This window comes from Pseudonaja textilis, chromosome 1, assembly GCF_049901715.1.
Source record: "Pseudonaja textilis isolate UNSWEBS1 chromosome 1, rPseTex1.2, whole genome shotgun sequence".
Taxonomy (NCBI): domain Eukaryota; kingdom Metazoa; phylum Chordata; class Lepidosauria; order Squamata; family Elapidae; genus Pseudonaja; species Pseudonaja textilis.
In genome coordinates, this window is record NC_141990.1 from 326,291,467 (window position 1) to 326,317,986 (window position 26,520).

Sequence of the window (26,520 nt, forward strand, 5' to 3'; positions counted from 1 at the left end):
GCACTGCGGGCGGGTACACACCCGGATGGGCCGGGAGGCGGCGCGGCGCGATGCATTGTGGGAGAGGAGGGAGCAAGACGGCCCCCCCCTCAAAAAAAAGAGGATGCCGGGTATAGTAGTTTTAACAGAGATAACAAGCGTTGGAAGTCCCCAAGGTGCTTTTTCAAGAGGCAACTGGACTTTCATGGGGGGTTTTTTTTCCCGCTTTTGAAGACGTTTCGCTTCTCTCATTCACGTCTTCAAAAGAAAACCCAAGAAAGTCCAATTGCCTCCTGAAAAAGCACCTTGGGGACAACCACGACCTGGATGACTGAGAATCTCTACAGAATTTTAGAAGATTTGGAAGGGACCCAGGACTAAGGTCATCTAATCCAGGAGTCTCCAACCTTGGCAACTTTAAGACTTGTGGGCTTCAACTCCCATAATTCCTTAGCCAACTTTGCTGGCTAAGGAATTCTGGGAGTTGAAGTCCACAAGTCTTAAAGTTGCCAAGATTGGAGACCCCTGATCTAGTCCAACCTGCCACCCCCCCAAGTCTGTAGACCTGCAGAGGCTGGAAAACTATTTGTGGGGGGGAGTTTTACAAGTCTGGGAGTTTGTAATGCTACTGTTACATTCAAATTTCTAGTTTTGTTTTGTCCACTGGGACAAAAAAAAGGTAAGAGCACTATCCTGAACCAAAGGGCAGGACAAGAAAGAATGGATGGAAACCAATCAAGGAGAGAAGCAACCTGAAATTAAGGTGAAACCTCCTAACTTGGAGGCTTGCCTTCAGAAGTTGTGGGTGCTCCATCACTGGAGGGTTTCAAAAAAGAGACAGGAGGTTCATTTAGAGTAGAATAGAACAAATGAGCTAGAAGGGAACTTGGAGGTCTTCTAGTCCAGCCCCTGCTCAAGCAGGAGAACCTATACCATTTCAGACAAGTGATTGTCCTGTCTCTTCTTAAAAACATCCAGCGATGGAGCACCCACAATTTCTGAAGGCAGGTTGTTCCACTGGTTAATTGTCCTCACTTTTAGGAAGTTTCTTAATTCCACATTGCTTTTCTCTTTGATTAGTTTCCAACCATTGTTTCTTGTCCTGCACTCTGTCTTTGGAGAATAATTTGTCTGGAATGATAGGGTCTCCTGCTTGAGCAGGGGGTAGGACTAGAAGACCTCCAAGGCCCCTTCCAGCTCAATTCATTCTATTCTATTTTAAATTATTCTCCAGTCTCCTTTTTGAAAGCCTCAGTGATGGAACACCCACACCTTCTGAAGGCAAGCCTCCAAATTAGAAGGTTTCGCCTTAATTTCAGGTTGCTTCTCTCCTTGACACATTTCCGTCAGGTGCTGTGTGGCAACGGGGAAGGAAAAAATAGTGGTTTTTACCAGACTTGTTTACCGGCTGCAAAACTTCCCCTCAGCTATTCTAGTCCTGACTACGAACGGGGGAACTATATTTCCCATGATGCAAAAGGAGTTAAAGGCCACTATTACTAAAGAGTGCGGCATGTTTGTTTTGAAATGTGTGCCTCCCCTTCAGGTGGCTGATTTCGAAATGACTCTGATGATCAAAAACATCGCTTTTCATTCCCATAAGAATCAAAGATCCAAGACTTTAATAAAATGCAGGCATTATAAAGCAAATAAGTACCGAACTCTTCATAATTTGCTAAAGTTCTAAAAATAAGCTGTGCACATCTTTTTAAAATTAAGTCTTAAATCTGCAACACACTTTTGGAAATAAGGGCCGGTGAAGTGGATGGAATTGGACAAGCATCTCATGGCGGTGCGAAGGCGTACTTTTGTTTTGATGTGATGCACATTATTATTTTTTTTCAAAGGAAGAACAGAGGTCTAGAAAGAGGAGGGGATGACATTAAACCTCTCTAGGAGGAGGACCCGTTTCCTGACCCGGGTGGGAGAAGTGGGGATACAGATTTCCCCGGAGTGCAGGATTCTTTGTCTCCCAACTTAGCCTCACGCGGGATGGGGATGAAATAAGCTGCCACCGTCTCCAGGACTCACTTTCCCATCAAGCGTTGCGGCGCTTGCGCCTGCGCGGTGAGTCTCTGAAGTCCGCCGCGCAGCGACCTCCCGTTGCCTCCCGGTCCTTACGGAGGCCAAGCCGAGATGGCCGCCGTCGGGGCGTCGGGCGGCTCGACGGAGACGGCGGGCAACGGGGGCGGAGCGCAGGTTTCCTCCTCCTCCACCGCTGCCACCACCACGACGGCTCCAACCTCTTCCTCCACTCCTTCGTCGTCCTCCGCAGCCGCGGGAGCGGCGGCGGCGGCGGCAGCAGCTTCAGCCGCCTCGTCCGTAGCAGGACCACCCCAGCCCGCGGTGGGAGGGAGCGCCGGGCCCGGCTCGGGGGCGGCGATCTCCGGCGGGGCTGAAACCACGGCAGGAGGAGGCGGCGGCGGCGGCGGCGGCTCCGCCGGTTCCTCGTCGTCGACGTCCTCCGCGTCCGGGGCCGGCGGCGCTCCGGTGTCTTCGGGGGCGTCCGAGTCGTGGTACGTGGCGCTGCTGGGCTTGGCCGAGCACTTCCGCACCTCTAGCCCGCCCAAGGTGCGGCTCTGCGTCCACTGCCTCCAGGCCGTGCTGCCCCGCAAGCCCCCCGCTCGGGTCGAAGCCCGCACCCACCTCCAGCTCGGCTCCGTCCTCTACCACCACACGCGCAACGGAGAGCAGGCCCGCGGGCACCTCGAGAAAGCGGTGCGTCCCGGGGTGACGTGGAAGGGAAGCGGGGTGACCGGCGGCGCCCCTCAGATTGCTCCAGGGAGGGAGGGAGGGAAGGAGGGCTGCAGTGCTTGTGTACACGTGTGCCTTGGCTGTGTGGCCCCAGACAGGGGAAAACACGGGTAGTCCTCGGCTTCTGGCCACAGTGGAGTCCCCAAATTTCGGTTGCTAATTGAGACGTTTGTTATGCGATGTATTTGTGATGTATTTTGCCTCCTTTTATCAGGAATCTTTCATGCCACATTTGTTAGGTGAACCACATCAGTTGTTAATTTAGCAAGGGGTTTGTGAAGTGAAACCCTTGACTTTGCTGGTCAGAGGGTCACAAAAGAAGCCCCCTGGGACACTGCAAGGGTCGTAAATAAAAGTCAGTTGCCGAGCCTCTGAAGTTTGACTACGTGCCCATGGAGATGTTGCGATGGTCGTAAGGGTGAATAACAGTCATAAGTCATGCGGTAACTTGGGTTGAACTGTAACTTCAAATAGTCACTAAACAAACTGTTGTAAGTAGAAGACTTCCTGCATTTGTAGACCCAGGTAGACAGACCTGTGTAATTTCCTGACAGTGAGAACAATCAGTGGAATGACTTGCCTTCAGAAGTTGTGGGTACTCCATCACTGGAGGCTTTTAAGAAGAGACTGGACAGCCACTTGTCTTCACTGATATAGGGTCTCCTGCATGAGCTGGGGTTTGGACTAGAAGACCTCCAAGGTCCCTTCTAACTATGAAGACCATTTAGAGTCAACACTGCTGCTGTCCAGACATGCTGGGCCTTCTCAGTGGTGGCCACGCAGTCTGCAGTAGTTTCTCCTGAAACTCATTGGGTGCCCATTATAGCATTTCTTATTCTCTTCACCTGGGTCTTCCACCCTGGAGGTGAAGATGCTAGCTCCATCCATGTTTTGGTTCTATTTTTCTTTTTATCCCTGTCCCTGAAATATTTAAACATATTTCTTTTCTCATTAGATTCTTATCTTTGCCTTTTGATCAGGAGTGCAAGGTTGTATATTTAGCACTCCTTTCTCCTTCTTGTCCATAGAAGGACAAATATGTTACTGTTGTGGACTAAACTTTTGCTGGTGCTGCATTCGAGCTATAAAGAGGCTTTGAGAATTAAAGTGACATATTTTAATTGGGAGTGTTGTTGATTGTAAACCAGCACATCTGGAAGACATCAGGTTGTGCAAGATAGTTCAAAAGGAATCTGGCTTAATGTTTGCTGCTTTTGCACATAAACTTGGCAAAAAATCTAAGGAAGATTGTACAGTTTCTCTCTATTGTGTCACATATTGCTACATTGTTATAAATGAACGAGTTTGAGGTTTTGTTTTTTTTCTCTACATGTATAACTGGATAGATTTTTAAAGCAGTTATACAATACACAAAAAAGAGTCTATAGGTAAATTATTTGTAGGTATTAGCAAAGGAGGCAGGCGCTTTGCCAAAAACTTGGTGGAGTAAAATGCATAGCTCTTAAATTGTGACATTTTAAATAAGTTAATAATGGGTTGAACAGAAAAGAAAACATCTCTTCTAGGAATAAAAAGAGAAAATAAATAGGAACATAGAAACTTTATTTATACAGGTAGTCCTCGACTTACAATAGTTCATTTAGTGAAGTTCAAAGTAACAATGGCATTGAAAAAGTGACTTGTGGCCATTTTTCACACGACTTTTGTAGCATCCCATGATCATGTGATCAAATGCTTGGCAAGTGACTCATACTTATGACTGTTGCTGCGTTCTGAGATCATGCGATCACCTTTTGCGACCTTTTGACGAGGGAAATCAGTGGGGAAACTTAACCGTGTTGCCAACTTACCAACTGCAGTGATTTGCCAAACAACTGTAAGCAAGAAAGGTCATACAATGGGGCAAAACTCACTTAACAAATGTCTCACTTAACAGAAATGTTGGGCTCAATTGTGGTCATAAGTCAAGGACTACCTGTAATGAAACCAGACTTTTGTCTTGCGTTGTAAACTAACATTGGAAAGGGATCCCATTTCGGCCTCGGGACTCAGTTCCTTTATGGATAATCGCCCAAGGTGGCATGTGCCAACAGTGGGCAGAATCAGTCTCAGAAATACCAGTGATAGCCTCTCCTCCAAGAACAGTTTGTAGCAGTATTCCCACCTTCCAGTCTCTTAGTTGTTTCCCAGCAATCAGGTGGAAGAGAGAAAATAAGGCGAAAACCCAGATGAATACATGTATATTTGCCTGCCAGCTAATTTCCCTTTCATAGTTTATACTGATTAGCACTGATCTTTCTGAGTCAAGCCTGTCCATCCAACTTGGGAACTTGGGAATTTGAATTTTGGGGCTTCTGCTGAGCTTATCAGATACAACATTTTAAGAGTGAACTTAAGGAGGTGTAGGAAAAATGAAAAGCGACTATTTCAAGGAATAACAGAATAAGCATTTCAAGAAGGTCATGAGAGTAAAGTCTGGCTAAAGAAGAATTGGTCTTTTCTAAGTTTTGAGACTGCAGGAAGATTCAGTTTGGCAGGAAGGAAAAGGACAGTGCAGCACTGTCACTTCACTGTGTCTTGATTATCCATAAACCATAATAAAAATTATTTGTTCATCTATTGTGTTTCAGAAATGTATCATTAACTTTTTTTCTCTCTTCTTTTTTCAGTGGCTGATATCACAACAAGTATCCTTTTTTTGCTGATCTCATGAAAACTGGAATTCTCAATTCTCAATTAAACTTCTGTAGGTTGTTAACATCAACTTGGCTTGATTTCTTGCCACTAGTGCACATGGGGATGGGCATACAGAAGATGGCAGAACAGAATAACAGAGTTGGAGGGAACCTTGGAGGTCTTCTAGTCCAACCTTCTGCTTAGGCAGGAAACTCTACACCATGGGTTACATTACACATGCGTTCGTCCACCACTTCCACAGTCTGGTTCTGAATGGCTCAAGGCCTGGTAATGGGCTGAGGCCCAGGGGTTGGGGAACCCTGATTTTAAAATATTAGGGCCTAACTTTGCTGAAATTATTGAAGCAGCCTGGAAAAGGGATGTCCAGTTAAATATATTACAGAGAGGAGCACTGGGTAGTTATAAAGAGTGTAGTTCAGTACTTGGCATATTCTACATTAAACATAGCATTGGAATTTTTCCAACCAAGAAGGTCTATTGTTTTAACTTTTAACAGAAAGTGATATTAGCTTAACTCGGACACTACCAGATTCCACAGTTTGAGGATGTCAAATTTGAAGCTGCCAGCCTCTTGTCTGAGTTGTACTGTCAAGAGGTAAGAAGAAGAGCATCTTTCCTATGCAGTTCTTCAAATGTTAATATTTAATGGGTTCGATACACAAAAGATGTTTAAGACTTTCTTCCATACAAAATAGAAAAGAGCTAAGACCCTTTATCCATCTTTGTTACCTGACTTACTTGCATGTCAGTAGCACTTCCGTTAAAAGGAACTGGGTGTTTGTTCAGTTTGTTTATGTTTTATTATTTTGATATGTAAGATGATGCAATCAATACCAACAGCAATTTATATAACGCCCTGTTGTGCTTTTACAGCACTCGCTGGGTGGTTTACGATGTCAGCATATTGCCCACAACAATCGAAGTCTTCATTTTACCAACCTCAGAAGGACGGAAGGCTTGAATCTGTCAGGATCAAACTCCTGACTGTGGGCAGAGTTAGCCTGCAATGCTGCATTCTAACCACCACACCACCAGGCTCCTAACTCCTAACAAGTAGAGTTAACATCTTGATGCCCCTTTTTGGGAGCTTCTAGGTGTTAGGTGTTCAGAAGCAGATGTAATTTTGGGTGAATGCAGAATATCTCTCACAGAATTTCCAGTCATCTATTCTGACTGTCCTTCTCTAGAAAGGTAAAAAAATCTGCCCAGTACATCCATCTGGGATGCATTGTAACTATAGATGCCATGAACGGAATCCCTGTGCTTGCTTTGCTCCTGATCTTTGGACCTCCTCACACAGCTTTTACACAAATATATTTGCTAAAATGTATCTTTGGGAAAAGTGATGTGTCATTTTTGCAAAATTGTTCACTCTCCAATTAATAGAATGGTATTCCACTTGCTTTACGAAGCGTGACTTTTTCCAGTTGATTTTGCGTTTGAGTCCTCTTCCTCCTCCTCCATCTCTGTATGATAATTTGATTTTTTATTGTCCATACTTTTCAGAATTCTGTTGACACAGCAAAGCCACTGCTGCGTAAAGCCATCCAGATTTCACAACAGACTCCTTACTGGCACTGTCGCCTTCTTTTTCAGCTTGCGGTAAGCTCAATTTCACTGTTCTCCAATGGTTTAAGTTATAGCTAGTCCTCGCTTAACAAATTTACGTGGAATGGAATTTCCATCACTTAAGTGAAGTGGTTATTAGGTGAAACATTGTGTGATTCCACTATTTAATGACAGAAGTTTATGGTAGTCTTGTTGCAGTGAGGACTTTACACTTCTGCTCTGCTGCGATGGCCTCTGCTTCAACTCCCCTCACCCACTTATCTCTCCCCATTTCTGCTTTTTTGGTCACCCTGCTGTCCACTGACACACCCACCCACCCACTCCCTCCCTCCTGTTGTCCTCCACCACTCTCAGCTGACCTTTATTACCTTCTTCTTCCCATGGCTGATGATGCACCTTGCCACGGGAACCGCCAGTGCATGTTGTGGCTGCAAATGTGGACAGATCGCCAGGTATCCAAACTTTGATGATAGGACCATGCAGATGCGGCAATGGCTGTAACTTTTGAGGATTGGATGTAACTACCATTTGTTCAGTGGTAACTTCGAATGGTCGCTGAACCAGTGGTTGTTAAGCGAGGACTACTTGTATGAAAAACAGTATAGAGCTTGGGGGGATTCTACAGTACTTACATCCGAGAGGGAAACACATGGCTGCAGGGTTGACCTTACCACTGAGACAGAATGTCCTTGCAGTAGAGACAAAACAACCCCAAGTATCTGCCCACAGCAGGAGATAAAGCAAGCGGGAATGCACTTAGCTGTGTAAATTACTATTATTATTATTATTGCTTTTATTTCTGTAGCATTCCTCCTTCTGGGGGAGCCCAAAGTTGTTTATAATAAAGTAATAAAGAAAGCCTTCAAGAAAGGTGCAAGAAATCCAGCACTGTTTAAAAATAATAAATACAAAAAAGTGAAACAAGACTCAGTGGCAGGCGTATGAATAGAACGGAGGCAAAAAAGCAGCATAAGAGAATTTAAAAGAGAGTCTGCTCCTGAAGTAGCTATTCCACAAATGCCTAGCCATGTCTTCTTTTCTCTTCGGAAAAAAGATAGTACGGAGACCTTCTGAATTGATCCTTAGGAAAGAGTTTTGTAACTGGGGCACTTCTTGTCCTTTGGTACAAAGTTGTATAGGTGAGCAGGTGAGTGGTGGTTCATATGCTCAGTTCTAAGTATCGAAGCAGTAATGGCACCCTCATAGTGGGTCCAGAGAAACAAAATCACGGTTGCAGCATTGCAACCAAACCCCCAATCCCTTTGTCTGTGTAGGTAGTGTCAGCATAACAGACAATAGGGGAGGAAGTTTTATTACTGTGCTGTGACCACCATTCTGCCGGTCTTGACATCCGCCCACCTTACAGATTTGGTTCTACGAGAAAAATGTAAGTGGGGAATTCTGGAAGAGGTCAGTTACATTAGTAACTTTTTGCTTTGTGGTACCAGTGCTTAACAGAAAATAAATGGGTTTGTGGCATCAACATCACCTTAGAGGTTTGCAGAACCTTAAAAAAATTTTGAGCTTGGAAAGTCTTGTTTGAAAATTTATTTGAATCCCATTTTTATTGTTTTTACAAACAAAGGGAGTGAACATATCCAATACACCTTCCTTCTCCTATTTTCCCCACAACAGTCCTATTGAACATGAAATAGAAAGGAGATTTTCAATTCAGTTTGAAAACTTGAAATTGAAACTTGAAATTGAACTTGAAAATAGGTTTTCAATTCAGTGGTACAGAATGTGAATGTGTGTGTGTGTGTGTGTGTGTGTGTGTGTGTGGTTTTTTATGTATAATGTACACTGAAAATGGCATTTAATTTTGTTGTGCAAGGTGCAATGACAATAAAGTAAACTAACTAACTAACTATGGAATGTCCCAAAGGTGCTTTTTTTCAAAAGCAGCTGGACTTTTCTTTGTTTTTCCTTGAAGACATTTCGTTTCTCATCCAAGAAGCTTCTTCATTTCTTGGATGAGAAGCTAATGTCTTCAAGGTAAACAAAGAAAGTCCCCCCCCCCCCCCCAAAAAAGAGCACCTTTTTGACAATCAGATTTGATGGAGCCCATCAAATGGCTCGTGTGATCTGCTGTCATCGGGGCGGAAGGTGGGAGTTGGGGTTGATATTTTTTTTTCCAGATTTTGTTCTATTGTACTTTATTAATTTATTTGATTTTTTTATATTAGTTTTTATTGATTTTTTTTGTTTTAAATATGGTTTTGCATTCTGTAAGCCGCCTCGAGTCGCCATGGGTGAATAGGCGGAAATGTAAATTCAATAAATAAATAAACAAACCATGACTTGGATGACTGAGAATCACCATAAACCCGTGATGGCGAACCTATGGCACACGTGCCACAGGTGGCACGCAGATCCATTTGTGTGGGCATGTGAGCCCCAGGCAAACTTAACCTCACTGTGCATGTGCGCGCCTCCCAGCTGATTCTCGGCCACTTTGAGGCTTTTTTCAACTTCCCAGAGGCTCGAGGGAAGCCTCTGTAGCCTTTGTAGGCCGAAAAAAAGGCCTGTTTCATCACTTCCTATATTTACAGAAATACCGGAAGTGACGAAACGGGCCCATTTTTCAGCTTTCAAAGGCTGCAGAGGCTTCCCTTGAGCCTCTAGGAGGCTCAAAAAGGTCTCAAACTGGCCGAAAATCAGCTGGGAGGTGCAGTGCAGGCAAGGGGGGGAATCGTGCATGCATGCGCAGGAGGTGTGGGGGGCCGCACGCATTGCCTTCTAGGTGCTGGCACGTGAGTGCACGCGTGCAATTTTGGGCACAGAATCCCAAAAAGGTTAGCCACCACTGCCGTAGACAATCCTATGGGATGAGTTGGACTGAGAGAGAGTGACTAGGCCAAGGCCACGCTACTGACTTTGAATGCATCTCTGCTAGTTTCTAACCTGGTGCCTTAATCAGCCCAATTTGATTCTCAAAATCAAAATAAATAAATCTGGACCGTTTCAGAGCTTTTTCAACCTTAAGTGTGTTTCTCTATGTATTCCTCATTAGCAACTTCATACGCTTGAAAAAGATTTGGTCTCCGCCTGCGACCTTTTGGGAGTTGGAGCAGAATATGCCCGCGTAGTAGGATCAGAATATACAAGGTGGGTGGCTTTTTTTTCTCACAGGGAGACATTGAACAGACAAGAGTTATGAAATATGTTCTGTACTCTTTTGCAGATTGCAATATTTTTAAAGTATTTTATTGAAGTCTGTCTTAATGTAAAATACAAATGAAAGTAAAGACAATAGGAAAAATGGGAAAAGAAAAAGAAGGGGAAAAGACGTGAAGGAAAAAGAAAAGCAGCTGACTTCCACCTTTTCTGGTACAGACATTACAAAGTAAAGTTACAGTCTCAACTTTTTAGTTTCATATCATCAGAAAACTTGGTCATTTCTATAATAACAATAACTAATCATGAAAAGTTACAGTTTCGTTTTTTTCTGAAATATTTTTTGGATGCAGTTTTAGGGTTAGGGTGAGAATACATTGTATTTCAGGGAGATCTCTACAGTGTTGGAATCTTAATAACTTTCCTTTTCTTTTTCAGAGCACTGTTTCTACTAAGCAAAGGCATGGTAAGTTTTCTGGGGCTTAGACAAAATAATATTTTACTTATATTACTTTAAAATCTGTAGTCTTGGTTTGTTTTCCTTATTTGGATATAGAAGCAATAGATGGTAAGTAGATTTTGGTCTTGTAGAGCCGTGTTTCTCAAACTTGACAACTTTTAAGATGTGTGGACTTCAACTCCCAGAATCCTTTATTTGGCATGCTGGCTGGGGAATTCTGGGAGTTGAAATCTACATATTTTAAAGTTGCTGAGATTGAGAATCATTGGTCTAGACGTCTGTTGAAACGAGTTTTGGCAGAATCTCATCTGCCATCATCAGGCTTCTGTATTGTTTCGTCTGTGAGTCAGACTTTTACAGTTGTTTCAGTTTTAAATTTGGGGCTAGCCTACTGCTGTGCCAGAATGGTTTTTTCTTTCATCCTGATTGGTTGGGAGTCTTGGTCTGTGTTTATTGGTCTTGGAGTTTGCTGTGTTCTGCTTGATTGGTGTTTCTAATATCTTCTGTCTGTTTTGTGGCTTTTTTTGTGTGTCTTGATTGGCTGGCAACATTGTGTTCCTGTATTGGAGGCTTTTAGTGCAGCTTGGCTCGGAGTAAATGGGTGGCTATCATTTGTTAGGAAGCTAGGTTTCATCTGGGTGCCTGGTTGGGGTATGTTTGAGCTGGAGATATCAGGGGGGATCTGTTTGTGCCCAGGTGTTTGCCTGGCTAGTGGTGTGGAGATTTTTTTGTTTGTGAGTGCAGGCTTCCAAATAATTGACAGTTTGGTGGAATAATCTCAGGGGATTTCGTATATGCCTTGGTTTTCCAGGTCAATTTTATCTTTGGGGTTTCTAAGGATGGCTGTTATTTTTCTGTCTGTTTTGAAGGCAGTCTTGATGTGATGCCTGTGTAGTATCTTACTAATTTTGTCTGTAGGACCTCTTATGTAGGGCAGGACACACCATATACCAGAAGAAAACACACACCAACCGCTACCTCAACGCCCAATCCCACCACCACCCAGCACAGATAAACTCTGTGGCCAAAACACTAAGTGCTAGAACCAAACTCCTGGCAGACAAGACACACACAAAGACTGAACTATGCACCCTTACTAAAGTACTGACAGCCAAAGGCTTCCACAAAGCAAAATCACCGGCTTGATCCACAAAAACACACTGAAACATAATGGAGACCTAGAAGATGAACAGACCTATGGAACAGCTGTCCTGCCCTACATAAGAGGTACTACAGACAAAATCAGTAAGATACTACACAGGCATCACATCAAGACTGCCTTCAAAACAGACAGAAAAATAGCAGCCATCCTTAGAAACCCCAAAGATAAAATTGACCTGGAAAACCAAGGCATATATGAAGTCCCCTGTGCATCATGCCCGGCCACATACATTGGACAGACCAATAGAAGAATAAGTACCCGCCTGGATGAACACAAAAATGCAGTAAAAAAGCTGGAACACACTTCCTTACTAGTCCAACACATGAAAGCCACAGGTCATAGCATCAACTTCAATGGCACCCAAACCCTAGCCCCTATAGAAAACCCTAGCCACAGAATTATCAGAGAAGCCATAGAGATTGAAAAAAGACCTGAAAGCATGAATAGAAGAGATGACTCCACCAGACTGTCAATTATTTGGAAGCCTGCACTCACAAACAAAAAAATCTCCACACCACTAGCCAGGCAAACACCTGGGCACAACAGATCCCCCCCGATACCTCCAGCTCAAACACACCCCAATCAGGCACCCAGATGAAACCTAGCTTCCTAACAAATGATAGCCGTCCATTCACTCGGAGCCAAGCTGCACTAAAAGCCTCCAATACAGGAACACAATGTTGCCAGCCAATCAAGACACAAAAAAAAGCCACAAAACAGACAGAAGATATTAGAAACACCAATCAAGCAGAACACAGCAAACTCCATGACCAATAAACACAGACCAAGACTCCCAACCAATCAGGATGAAGAAAAAACGATTCTGGCAGCCCCAAATTTAAAACTGAAACAACTGTAAAAGTCTGACTCACAGACGAACACAATAGAGAAGCCTGATGATGGCAAATGAGATTCTGCCGAAATGTTGCTACAACTTTAAAAGCACAACTATAATGACGTGGGAAAATACCCGAACAAAGCCGAATACCATACATGTAAGTACCCGCGAAAACTTAAGAAAACATATATGTAGGTCTAGGTGTGTTCGGGTCTTTTCCCGTGAAAGATTAAAACTATCTTGGCGATGTCTTGGCGAGGTCCCACTTGCCATCCTCAGAATGTGAGATCACACAAGATGGTGGCTCTTCGGACTTCGAGTTTCTCATAGGTCCTGGTTAGCCGGAAGGTTTCCTCCCTGTAGAGGTACGATATTTGTTTTTGTAGATTTTCACGGGTACAGGTATGTAGGTCTAGGTGTGTTCGGGTCTTTTCCCATGTAAGATTAAGAGTATCTTGGCGACGTTTCGGCGAGGTCCCAATCTATGAAAACAAACATATATATATATATATATATATATATATATATGTGGATCTTTGGTTGTTCGGGTTTTCTCCCGCGTATGATTCGAAGTATCTAGGCAACGTTTCGATGAAGTCTCATTCATCATCTTCAGGCTTCTGTCTCCGGCTCTGTGCTTCTCAGAGTAATGGAGATTGCAGCTGCTTCCTCCTTTTAACTGCCAGTGGGGGTGGGACTTGATTGGGTGGGGGCTTGGCTGTGTTCTGATTGGGTGGGGGTGTGTTCTCATTGGTAGGGGTTTGGCTGTGTTCTGATTGGTTGGGGGTTAGCCGTGTTCTGATTGGTTGGAGCGTGTTCTGTTCAGGTGGGGGCTTGGTTGTGCTCAGGTTAGTCTTAGTTGCTGGGGATTTGAGCTGGAGAGTTGTGATCTTGCTGTTTGGCTTCTAGTTCGTGGTCCTGCTGCATCTTCATAGTGGGTGTCGGTTTGCTTCATGTATGGCTCAGAGGGGTTTGAAGTGGGTAGTGATGCAGCTGCAGTGCAGCTTCTGGTCCATGGTCGTTTCTCATTTTCTGAATGGGTGGGAGTCTGTTTTCTACATGGAAGTGTGGTGGTGGCATCTTGTGTGGCTCTCATGAGTGTGGGTCCGGTGTCCTTCTTCATGTTAGGTACTCGTCTGTTCATGATGGCGGGTTTCCAAATGGCTGGAAGGCGGGAGGTGTCATCTCGTTTGTTCATGCTGTGTGGGCGTTCTTCTATCTCTATGGCTTCTCTGATTATTCTGCTGTTGAAGTGTTCGGTTTTGGCGATAGTTCTGGTATTTTTAAAATCAATTTCATGTCCTGTGGCTTTGAGGTGTTGGACCAGGGAAGAGGTCGTTTCTTCTTTTTTGATTGAGTTCTTATGTTCTTCAATGCGTGCACTTATTCTTCTGTTAGTTTGTCCAATGTATGTGGTAGGGCAGGCAGTGCAGACACCTCCCGCCTTCCAGCCATTTGGAAACCCGCCCTCATGAACAGACGAGTACCTAACATGAAGAAGGACACCGGACCCACACCCATGAGAGCCACACAAGATGCCACCACCACACTTCCATGTAGAAAACAGACTCACACCCACTCAGAAGATGAGACACGACCATGGACCAGAAGCTGCACTGCAGCTGCATCACTACCCACTTCAAACCCCTCCGAGCCATACATGAAGCAAACCGACACCCACTATGAAGATGCAGCAGGACCACGAACTAGAAGCCAAACAGCTAGATCACAACTCACCAGCTCAAATCCCCAGCAACTAAGACTAACCTGAGCACAACCAAGCCCCCACCTGAACAGAACACGCCTCCAACCAATCAGAACACGGCTAACCCCCAACCAATCAGAACACAGCCAAACCCCTACCAATGAGAACACACCCCCACCCAATCAGAACACAGCCAAGCCCCCACCCAATCAAGTCCCACCCCACTAGCAGTTAAAAGGAAGAAGCAGCTGCAATCTCACATCACTCTGAGAAGCAAGAGTCGAAGACAGAAGCCTGAAGATGATGAATGAGACTTCATCGAAACGTTGCCTAGATACTTCGAATCTTACGCAGGAGAAAATCCGAACAACCAAAGATCCACATACGAATACCCGCGAGAACCTCAGAAAACAACAAATATATATATATATATATATATATATATTTGTATATATATATATGTATACAGAAGCCCGATGATGGCAGATGAGATTCTGCCGAAACGTTGCTACAACTTTAAACGCACAACTACCATGACGTGGGAAAATACCCAAACAAAGCTGAATGCCATACATGCATACAAATATACATACACACATACACACATACATTTATGTATATATATGTATATATATGTATATATATGCTAGACTAAGCTGATCTCAGATTAATTTAGCAAATACGTTTTATATTGTGTGGATTAATTAGGTTTGCATCTGTTAAACAAAGGGTGGGCAGTTTTGGGCTGCATTTAATTGCTTCAGAAAACCTATGACTGGTAGGTGAAGTAATGGGATAAAATGTGTGGGACTCCACTGTGTGTCAGCATTCCAACCAAACTCTCTATTCCGAATTCAGCACTCCGGGACTAATTCCATCCAAGTAAGAATGTATTCATGTTGGCACATCTGGGGAAAACCCGAATTCCTATGTTTTTCCCCCTCTACCCTAAAACTTACACCCTGCCCCTATTGATGACCCTCAAGTCACTCTCTCCAATCCACCTCAATTCTGAACTCCCGCCAAGTCCAGCCACTCCCCTCCAAATTCCAGCCACTCGGCCTTGAGCTCTAGCGAAAGAATGTTGTTGTGGCTATCGTCCTTCTCACTTCTCTCCCGTTCCCATAGCATGCCTCTCCCCCTCTGTGGCAGCCCTAAATCTGTGAATCAAGATGGATCGGGAGCTGACACTGTGCATATAACTTTGAAAATATTTGTTTTTTTTGGAGGGGACATCTTTAAAATTTTCAGACAGTTCATATACATTCTGCTTCAGAATGATAGGAAGTCACACAGCTGGTTTGGAGCAACTGCTGTGTGTTTTTAACAGTGCAGTCAGAGAAATCTCTGGGAGCCCCAACAAAATGTGTAGATTGTCTTTTCACATCTCAAATGATCCTGAGAATAGCTAGAGATAGACCTCCAAGGATTGAATCAGTGTTAGAAAGTGTCATTTAAAACTCTGAAATTTGCATAATACCACTGTATGTATTCCAAGCGATTGGCATGGAAGGTATAAATTGTAAGTTGGTGTACCCTGTTTCCCCGAAAATACGACCTACCCTGCACAGGTCAAAATTAAGCTAGGGTGGGGATGGGAGGGGTGGAGCTGCCCTACTACTTACCTTTGGATAGTTGTAGCCAGGTCTTGCACACCCTGATTCCTGCCTTGCCGGCCTATTTCTTCTGCAGCCCACAAGGCTGGCAAGGCTTTCCTGAAGGCCTCTGTAGCTGATAACAAAGCTCTGGGTCAATCTGGAGTTCTGTTATTGGCTGCAGAGGTCTTCAGGAAAGCCTTGCTGGCCGCAGAAGTAGTAGTTCCTGAAGGCCTCTGACAGTGAAAAGGAGGCCGGGAGCGACGCACACATGTGAGGTTATTCGGTGGATGGCATCCCCTGAAAATAAGACCTGGTGCCTTCTTTGATGGCAAAAATAATAAGACAGGGTGTTATTTTCAGGGAAACGCAGTACATACAGAAAAACCACTGAGAGAAAACACCTCCTTTGAACTTGTAGTTGAATTTTTACTTATTCCTGTTGTAATTTGCTACCTTATTTTTGATGTCGTTTTTTTGTATGTTCTTTGGGATTATGTTGAAATGATGAGAAGCAAAATTAATCACAGAACTGAGGACTTAGAGATAACTCTCCTTCCCACACTTAATACAGGTCGTCCTCAACTTACAGCCATTTGCTTAGTGACCATTCAGAGTTACAATGGCTCTGAAAAAAGTGATTAAGGACCATTTCTCACAACTCGACAACTGTTGCAGCATCCCCATGGTCACACGATCTAAATTCGGGTGGTTGGCGGCTGATTCACATTTTTGACAGCTGCAAAGTCCTGGGGTCATGTAATCGTCTTTCATGAACTTAGGACAAGCAAAGTCAACGGGGAAGCCAGACTCACTTAACGACCATGTTACTTTCATGAACTTAGGACAAGCAAAGTCAACGGGGAAGCCAGACTCACTTAACGACCATGTTACTAACCTGACAACTGTTATGATTCACTTAACAAGTACGTGGTGAGAAAGGTTGCAAAATGGGGTAAAACAAATATAACAGTGCTCTCGCTTAGCAACAGAAATTTCGGACATAAGTCGAGGATTACCGTACTGTTTTTTGTTTTCCTTCTTTATTTGAGGAAATCAATCCAAGACTAAGGAAGAGGCGCTTATTAAGCGTTCTGAAACTTTTCCTCATTTCTTTTCTCCTCCCTTCCTTCTTCCTAGCTGCTCCTCATGGAGAGGAAACTGCAGGAGGTGCACCCGCTGCTTACGCTTTGTGGGCAGATCGTTGAGAACTGGCAGGGGAATCCCATCCAGAAAGAGTCATTGCGCGTCTTCTTCTTGGTACTGCAGGTGACGCATTACCTGGACGCTGGTCAGGTGAGTTGAAGCAGTTCCAGTGACCTTTTATGACAAAAAGTGTATTGTGGCCTGCTGGCGGCTGGCGGAGTTGGCAGCAGAGTCGGACAGTGAGGAGGTTGGGGAGGAACCTGAGCCAGTCCTGGAGGCTGAGGAAGGCTCGGACGAGGGCTCTGTGTCAGAAGCCGAGATGGGGCCAGGGCAGGCTGGCAGTCTTCAGTTGCCTTCGGGCTCAGACAGCAGTGAGGCGGGGGAGCAGCTGGAACCGGTTCCCAGCCTGCGCATGCGCAGAGCTGTCAAAAGGAAAGAACAATTACAAACTCAGGGTCCACGTGGAAGTAAGGCCACAGGTGGACAATGTATGGCCCCTCCCATAAGGATTAAAAGAGGAAGGGGCTTTTGCAGAAAACAATTCGTTCGTTTGTTCCATCATTGTGAAGATCTGTCTGTGCATCGCAGAGACTCAGTGCTGAGTCCTTCCTTGTCAGCACTGTGTTTGGAAAATATTTATTGGGCAGCTTTCCAAGTTAGATAAGGTTTGAGCTCCTAATTATACCCTTGAAAGACTGTTTGCCAGGCCGTTAGCTGAATGTGAATGCAAGAAATTCACATTTGTTTAATAAAAGGTGTTTGGTCGGGACAAAGAGCCTGCTTAGTGCTTTTCGAGAAAGCCTAGTACAGAACAATGTGGTTGCTCGCAATATAAGAACAGGAGCTTCATTATGACTTAAAAGCCTCTCCTTTACACTCCTAAGTCCGCGATAGGTGCAGAGTGGATCCCCCATGCGATCGATCCAGCTTTAGGATCTTTTTGAGGTGGTTGTAACGTGACCTCATGAAGGAAATGAGTCACAACCACTATCAGGCCCAGAAGTCTGGTTGTTACTTGTAATTGTAAATCGAGGCACCAATGTGACTAGACCTTTTTAAATCTTTGACCTTTTTCACGGCCATCACTAAACAAATCAAAGGTATGGTTGTTAAGTGAACCCATTATTCCTAGTGAGTGTTTTTCGCCGGAAAACAGCAATAAATAAATAAATAAATCCCAAATTGGTATCTTGTGACCACAGGAAGATACATCCGGTCATAAAGGTAAGCGGGTTGCCAAGCACTCAAAATGCGATCACTTGATTGCTATGGGGACACCTGAGCTGCAGTGGCACAGTGGTTAGAATGCAGTACTGCAGGCTACTTCCGATCACCTGCTGCCAGCAGTTTGGCAGTTCGAATCCCACCAGGCTCAAGGTTGACTCAGCCTTCCATCCTTCTGAGGTGGGTAAAATGAGGATCTGTATTGTTGGGGGCAATAGGCTGACTCTGTAAACTGCTTAAGAGAGGGCTATAGAAGCACTGTGAAGTGAGGATAGAAGTCTAAGTTTATTGCTATTTTACGAGGGTTGGAGGTACTTTATGGGCCACAAAGCATCGTAACACTGAACAGTTGTAAAACGACAAGTCATAACTCAAAGACTACTCCAGAATAGAACTGCAGAGCAAATATATGAAGGAACAATGAGTGGAAGAAGATAAAAACGTAAGCTTGACAGGAACCTTCAGAGATATTTAATGTTCCATCTTTAGAGAAGATGAACTGAGAAGAGGACAACAGCCATCAAGATAATGGGTGGTTGACCTAGGACGTGGGGTGCCTTTGATTTGGGCCTCATGTTTGGTTTTGACTTTGTTGAGGCAGCTTCTCTTTTCCTCAGGTGAAGAGTGTCAAGCCATGTCTAAAGCAGCTGCAGCAGTGCATCCAGACCATCTCAACTCTTCATGATGATGAGATCCTGCCCAGCAACCCTGCAGACCTCTTCCATTGGCTGCCCAAGGAGCACATGTGTGTGCTGGTTTACCTGGTGAGATGCTGCATCTGATCTTGCCAAAATAAGTTGTGCAAACTTGGTTGCAGTGACCCTTCCAAGAGGGGCTTTCTAGGATCAGAGGCCTAGTGTTTTTCACATAAAGAAGGAGCTCTCTACTTCCCCTTTAACATCATCATGGCAATATCCTCTTTTGCGTTTGAAAGGATGAGCTGGTGACATTGCCGTTGCCCAGGCGACATTCATGTCCCCAGCTGGAGCAAAGGATGGGAGCTCACCCTGCCCCACAGCAGCACTCCTGTCTCGAACACCAGGCTTACTAACTTCCAACTGAGCGCCCCTAGCCACGTGAGCCACAGTGCTCCTCTAGTGTCCCAATTTACAATTGCAGCAGTGTCCCAATTTACAATTGCAGCAGTTAGCGGGGGGGCATTACTGGCTTTCCTTTAAATTGCCTCTGCGTAATTTTTGCTTTTGTTTACAATATATTCCAAAGAATTAATGTCTTTTGTTTAATTACCAACATTCCTAGGCAGCAGGTGGTAAGAAAGACATCAGTATGTGGCTTTGGAAAACCACCATTCATGTTAATGGACAATACTGAGCTCAGTGGGTTCAGAAGATGACAAGGTTTCCTGAGGGCATCATAGCTCATTGATAGAGTCCTTTCTTTGCTTGCAGAAATGTCCCAGTTATAGTCGCTGGACTTTCAGCTAGCAGAATGTCTAGTAGCAGAGAGGTTTTTCTTCTGGAGACTTTGGGGAATTGTTATAATCAGGTATTGTCAGCATTGGCTTGATTGGGGGTGTCCAACTGTGGCAACTTTTAGGACTTGCGTACTGCAAATCCCAGAATTCCCCAGCCAGCCAGTATTCTGGGAGTTGAAGTTCGTAAGTCTTAAAGTTGCCAAGATTGGACACTCCTGGGCTAGATGGTTTTAATGGTCTAACCTTTAGGTGTCAGGAATTCTGAAACAGTAATTTAGAAACAATTTTTGGACTTTAGCTTGAAACCCAAAGAAATGAAAATGTAATCTTGGGATTTGATGAGTAGAACTGTTTTTAACTAAAGAAATAGTTTGTGATTTGGTTTAATCTACTTGCATTTCATGCTTGTATCTGTATATCAGAGAGTCGGGAGTTACATTTTGTTTTCTCTCTGCACCACCCAATTTTGTGTTTTTCCTGCTTTCCCCTTTTCCCCCCTTTTCCTGCTTTCCCCCCATCCCTTCCTCCTCCCGTGTTCTTTTGAAATTTGATAAAAGTTCTATTTTGTTTCCTTAACAAAAAGCATTAGAAACTAAAGGCAGAGAGGCTTTCTGTGTTTTTTGTACATTAATTGCATTGTTGGCCACAAGGCTTTCCCAATGAGGACAATTTGGCAGTGCCTTGTGCCCTGCTGTGAGGAAGATGAATGTGCCTGTTTTTAATTGCACAGGTGGCGTGCCAGCATGGGCGTTCACAGTGTTGCTAACTGCATGCATTCTCATTTAGAACTTCTACCCTGTCTTTGTTTTTCATGTAAAACGAGCCACGTTAATTTGCAGCAGGGAGAACATTGAAGCAATTCGTTTCAGGGTTGCAAAATAGTCTGCCAAACAAACATGGTATTTTTTTTTTATTTTTTATTTTTTGCCAGGTGACTGTGATGCATTCGATGCAAGCCGGATATTTGGAGAAGGCCCAGAAATACACCGACAAAGCCTTGATGCAGCTAGAAAAACTCAAAAGTGAGCAGAGTAAACTTCTTTGGTGTGTGTCTTCACACAGATTCTGTTCTTGAATGTCTGACTTGCATGCTCCATTTATCTCCATTCTCCCTTTTACATTTATCTCCATTCTCCCTTTTACATGTTGCCTTTTCAGGACACCAGTGTCCTTTTTCAGGGCTACTGATGGGTCCTCTCCTAAGCACCAGAAAACTCTCCTAAGCATCAGAGTTGCATGGTCAGCCAAGATCTTTTCTGAACTTAAGGAAAGGAACCAATATTACTTTGCTTTTCACTTTAGCAGTGCCAGAAAGAATCACTTGATTCTTATGGTGGAATTTTTTTGACATATTTCTTTTCTTCACACGGAGGGAAGAATTGGATAGACTGGTGTTTTTGCCAGCCTGATGTCGCATGTCTCCCAAGATATTTGAACGGTTGCTTTTATAAAACCTAAAATATTACTGCCTGCTTCAGAAAAACAATTAAAGGTAGTTCTTAACTCAACTTGCCCATTATGGTTGCAAGTCACAACAGTCATAAAGTGGATCATCACATTCACGACCTGATTTTACAACCCTTTTTGTGGTGCTTCTTGAGCAAATCCCAGAAATAAACAGCTGATTTTTGGTCTAAAAAGATATAAATTACAGTCGCGCAACCACGGACCACAAATTTAGGCCTGTTGCTGAGTACCCAAAATTGGTCACATAATTGTGTGTGGGGGGGAGATTAGAAACTTCAGAACCAGGTTGTAAGTACCTTTGGAGAGGGTCCATCATGATAACACCGAACAGTCGCTACGGAACTGGTCCTAAGTCGAGTACATTCAGCATGGTCACTCCACCAAATGTAGAGCTGTCTGTTCCCTTTCTCTTTTTTTCTTTTCCCTAAACCGCATCATTTCTTTCCTTCCAGTGCTTGATTGCAGCCCTATCTTATCATCTTTCCAAGTCATCTTGTTGGAACATATCATCATGTGCCGGCTAGTCACAGGGCACAAAGCTACAGCCCTGCAAGAGGTAAAGACTCGCATTGCTTTAGGGGCAGGGTTTCTCAACCTTGGCCATTTGAAGGCCTGTGGGCAGAATTCCCCAGCCAGGCACGATTGAGAAGCGCTGCTTTAGGGCATTCGGTGTCCTTTGGAACTGCGGGTGGTGATGGGGAACAGATGTGTGGAGGCTTAACTGAAATCACCACTCTTTGTGGTTGTTGAAAAGGAGACAGTCTTGGAAGACCTCGGACTGTCACTGCCATAATTGTTCTAACTGTCAGGGAATTTCTCATTAGTTCTCCGTTGCTCCTCTCCTTGATTAGTTTCCATCCGTTGCTTCTTGTCCTGCCTTCTGGTGTTTTGGAGAATAGGTTGGTCCCCCTCTTCTTTGGGGCAGCTCCTCAAATATTGGACGACTGCTATTAGGTCTAGAGGTGGTGACGTGAGAGCAATGTTTTCAATTATGTAAGGAAGACGGGGCCAAGCTATTCTCCTAAGCATCAGAAGGCAGGACAAGAAACAATGGATGGAAACTAATTAAGGAGAGAAGCAACCTGGAATTAAGGAGAAACAATTAAGGACAATTAATCAGTGGAACGACTTGCCCCCAGAAGTTGTGGGTGCTCCAACACTGGAAGTTTTGAAGAAGAGACTGGGCAACCCTTTGTCTGAAATAGTATAGGTTCTCCTGGGTTGGACTAGAAGATCTTCAAGGTCCCTTCCAACTCTGTCATTCTGAGGGCACCCAAGAGTCACGAGTGGGCTTATTCTGGCCATTTCCAGCATTGCAGATTATTTGAAAAGTATGGTGAAGTGAAATGAAATGAAAGCTGGCCAAAGTTCCCCAGTGAAACTTTTACCTGATATTTTTCTATACTAAAGTAGGAGGGGGGTGTTGCAGCAACACAAAAGTGATTTTACAAAATAATGAAGCAATCCCCAAAGTGCAGCTGGAATCAGCGGTTGTGTCAGAAAAGAGGAAGGCAAAAAAAAGGAAGCGAACCCTGCTAGGCTGGGTAAAGTCAGAAGAATCGCTGTGAATCACCCTGGGATATTAAGTCATGTTCTCTTCCGTTTGCACCAAGATTTCACAGGTATGCCAGCTCTGTCAGCAGTCACCCAGGCTCTTTTCTAATCATGCTGCCCAGCTACATGCTCTTCTGGTGAGTATCACTTCCCAGTCCCCGAAGCGTTCTGTGATGCATGTGCATCTAGGTTTTCATGAACCTGTGGAATTTTATTCACTGTGGGAAACCGGAGGTCCATTCCTTGGAAAGCTGTCAGTTTTCAAACAAATGGAGCCCCACAAGGCTTTGGTAACAAGGCCAGGTAGTCCTTGATGTACAGTCACAACTGGGACCAGAATTTCCATTGCTAAGCAAGGCAACTGCTTAGGGAGCTGTACCCTTTTACAGACTTTTTTTTTTTGCCATGGTCGTTAAGCAAATCACTGCAGTTAATCATGCCGTTGTTAAGCGAATCTGGCTTTCCTCATTGGCTTTGCTTGTTGGAAGATTTTCAAATGGCAATCACATGATCCCGGGATGTCGCAGCATTGTAAGGACATGTTGATTGCCATGTGCTTGAATTTTGATCGTGTGACTGCGGGGATGCTGCAATGGTTGTATGTGTGAGGATGGGTGGTAGGTAAGTCGCTTTTTTCAGTGCCGTTGTAACTTTGAACGGTCACTAAAACAAATTCTTGTAAGTCAAAGGCCACCTGTACAACTCAGTTACCCCTGCATAAACACAGGAGGAATAGCTCTCTAGCTTGGCTATTCCTCCCATTTTGTAAGGGTTTGGCCTTGCTGTGAATTTGTTGAAATTCTTTCAGTGCCTATAGATGGGGGGTGGGAAACCGCGGCATTTTTATGACTGGTGGACTTCCAACTCCCAGAATTCCGGAGTCAACCAGTTCAGGAATTCTGGGAGTCGAAGTCCGCTGTCATAAAATGGCCACGATTCCCCAGCCCTGATTTATAGATGAAGTGGCCTTCAATAAATCCTCCTTAATTCTCGTCAGCAGGAATTGATGTGTACGGTTTCCCCCGGTTACCTGTGCTGTGTGTACACCCAAAAGTAGCATTTCTATTGAGTTTCCCCTCAAGACAAGTAGATAACCTTGAGGTCAAATTGGGGGTAAGTTTAAAAGGCCAGGAATAGGAAAATTTGGATCTAATATCATGAATGTCCATTGAAGCTATGGAAAGAAGAAGAAGAAGCAGAATATGAATTGCTGCGATTAACTCTATTGGGGAGCAACACTGACCACAGTAGGATTTAAATGAGTTATTTGTGTGGAGAAAAAAAAGCAGGGCAAAATCATTTCCAAAGCTTAATGCCATGTTACAAAGTTAAGGAATATGTTTACAGGTAGTCCTCGAATTATGACACCAATTAAGCCCAAAATTTCTGTTGCTAAGTGAGAAATTTGTTAAGTGAGCTTTGCCTCGTTTTCCGACTTTTCCTGACACACTTGTTAAGTGAATCACTGCGGTTCTTAACATAGTTACGTGGTTGTTAAGTGAATCTGGATTTTCCCATTGACTTTGCTTGTCAGAAGGCCACAAAAGGTGATTACATGACCCCGGGACATTGCAACCATCATAAACACGAGTCAGTTGCCAAAGATCTAAATTTTGATCACATGACCATGTGTTTGTAACTTCAAACAGTCACTAAACGAACTGTTGTAAATCAAGGACTACCTGTATTTCCCTACTGGAATTTCTTCTAGGTTCTTAGGTGGGAAGAGAAGTTAGATTCATAACTATTAAAGCAAACGGAATGTGAACATAGATCTACACTAGGAACATAGATCTATACTAGGAACATAGATCCACACTGGAAACATAGATCTACACTGCACTGTTGTTCAACTTCCTCCGCTAAGTCTTCATTCCTAAAACCCAAAGTACCTTTCCTTGAACTTTCCCTGCTGTTTTCCATTGAAGGGGCTATATTGCATTTCTGTGAACTGCATGGACAACGCGGAAGCACAGTTTACCACAGCACTTCGGGTAAGTTTCTTTTGTTTTGTGCTTCTGGGTGTAAGTCTCCTCTTCAAATAATCTAATTAATTAAATAACTTGGAAGGCTGATACAGCAGTCCTTGGCTTAAGACCATAACGGGGACTGGAATTTTGTTTGTAAGTCATTGCGGTTGTTGCGCTGTGGTGGCACGTTGCAGTACTGCAGGCTAATTCTGCTGATTGCTGGCTGGCTGCAGTTCAGCAGTTGGAGCCTCAGCAGTTCAAGGTTGACTCAGCCTTCAAGCCTTCCCAGGTCTCTAAAATGAGGACTGAGATTGTTGGGGGCAACACGCTGGCTATGTAAACCGCTTAGAGAGGGCTGTAAAAGCACTAGGAAGCGATATATAAATGCTATTGCTCAGGGATGGGATCCGACCGGTATAACTACCGGGTCTGTCTATTAGCGTCACGTGCACATGCACGAGTTGCGGGAGTGCAATTTATAATCTGCTGAGCTGCCCGGACAGCTGAGCAGCACTGCGTGCAATTGCCAGCGGTTGGAAAAGCCCTCTTTTCCTGCTTTTTCAACTGCAGCTGTATCACGCAAAGCAGCTGCACTTGAAAAAGCGGGAACTAAAGGTCAGGTAAGAGCCTGGGCGGGTAGGTGGGCCAAAACAGCAGCAGACATAGAACCGGTTCTATGTCTGCTGCTCTTCGGAGCAACCGGTTCTACAGAGGTGGACAGAACCGCTAGAAACCCACCCCTGCTATTAGTATTGTTAAATTGAGGCATCCATGTGACCAGTCCTGATTTCGCCACTGTTTTCATGGCACTCATTAAGCGAATCACATGGTTGTAAGTTGAATTCTGCAACTGTTAAACAAATGCATTCTGAGTGGACGTTGTTTGCCAGAAACCAGCAGGCACGTATATATGTATGTATGGTATTCAGCTTTGTTCGGGTATTTTCCCACGTCATTATAGTTGTGCTTTTAAAGTTGTACCAACGTTTCAGCAGAATCTCATCTGCCATCATCAGGCTTCTGTATTGTGTTCGTCTGTGAGTCAGACTTTCACAGCCGTTTCTGTTTTAAAGTCTGACTCACAGACGAACACAATACACGAGCCTGATGATGGCAGATGAGATTCTGCCCAAACATTGCTACAACTTTAAAAGCCCAACTATAATGATGTGGGAAAATACCCAAACAAAGCTGAATACCATAATACACACACACACACACACACAAACACACACACACAGCTCAAAAAAATAAAGGGAACACAAAAATAAGACATCCTAGATCTGAATGAATGAAATATTCTTATTAAATATTTCGTTTGTTACATAGTTGAATGTGCTGACAACAAAATCACACAAAAATTATCAATGGAAATCAAATTTAGCAACCCATGGAGGTCTGGATTTGGAGTTACACTCAAAATTAAAGTGGAAAAAAACACGACAGGCTGATCCAACTTTGATGTAATGTCCTTAAAACAAGTCAAAATGAGGCTCAGTCGTGTGTGTGGCCTCCACGTGCCTGTGTGACCTCCCTACAACGCCTGGGCACGCTCCTGATGAGGTGGTGGATGGTCTCCTGAGGAATCTCCTCCCACACCTGGACTAAAGCATCCCCCAACTCCTGGACAGTCTATGGTGCAAGGTGGCGTTGGTGGATGGAGCGAGACATGATGTCCCAGATGTGCTCAATTGGATTCAGGTCTGGGGAATGGGCGGGCCAGTCCATAGCATCAATGCCTTCGTCTTACAGGAACTGCTGACACACTCCAGCCACATGAGGTCTAGCATTGTCTTGAATTAGGAGAAACCCAGGGCCAACCGCACCAGCATATGGTCTCACAAGGGGTCTGAGGATCTCATCTCGGTACCTAATCGCAGTCAGGCT

The 26,520-nt window shown here is 44.2% G+C and overlaps 1 protein-coding gene across 1 annotated transcript in view; it reads left to right on the forward strand.

Moving 5' to 3' along the window:
* The first annotated feature begins 2,051 nt into the window (after positions 1-2,051).
* MAU2 (MAU2 sister chromatid cohesion factor) overlaps positions 2,052-26,520 on the forward strand; it is a 41,020-nt gene continuing 16,551 nt past the window's right edge. The window contains exons 1-12 of the mRNA XM_026699011.2: positions 2,052-2,697; positions 5,364-5,381; positions 5,921-5,986; positions 6,898-6,993; positions 9,974-10,068; positions 10,516-10,543; positions 16,978-17,133; positions 18,825-18,971; positions 20,574-20,664; positions 21,562-21,665; positions 22,723-22,800; positions 24,592-24,657. Coding sequence (XP_026554796.1) covers positions 2,116-2,697; positions 5,364-5,381; positions 5,921-5,986; positions 6,898-6,993; positions 9,974-10,068; positions 10,516-10,543; positions 16,978-17,133; positions 18,825-18,971; positions 20,574-20,664; positions 21,562-21,665; positions 22,723-22,800; positions 24,592-24,657 — 1,527 coding nt within the window. The 5' untranslated portion in view covers positions 2,052-2,115. The remainder of the gene's footprint in view (positions 2,698-5,363; positions 5,382-5,920; positions 5,987-6,897; positions 6,994-9,973; positions 10,069-10,515; positions 10,544-16,977; positions 17,134-18,824; positions 18,972-20,573; positions 20,665-21,561; positions 21,666-22,722; positions 22,801-24,591; positions 24,658-26,520) is intronic.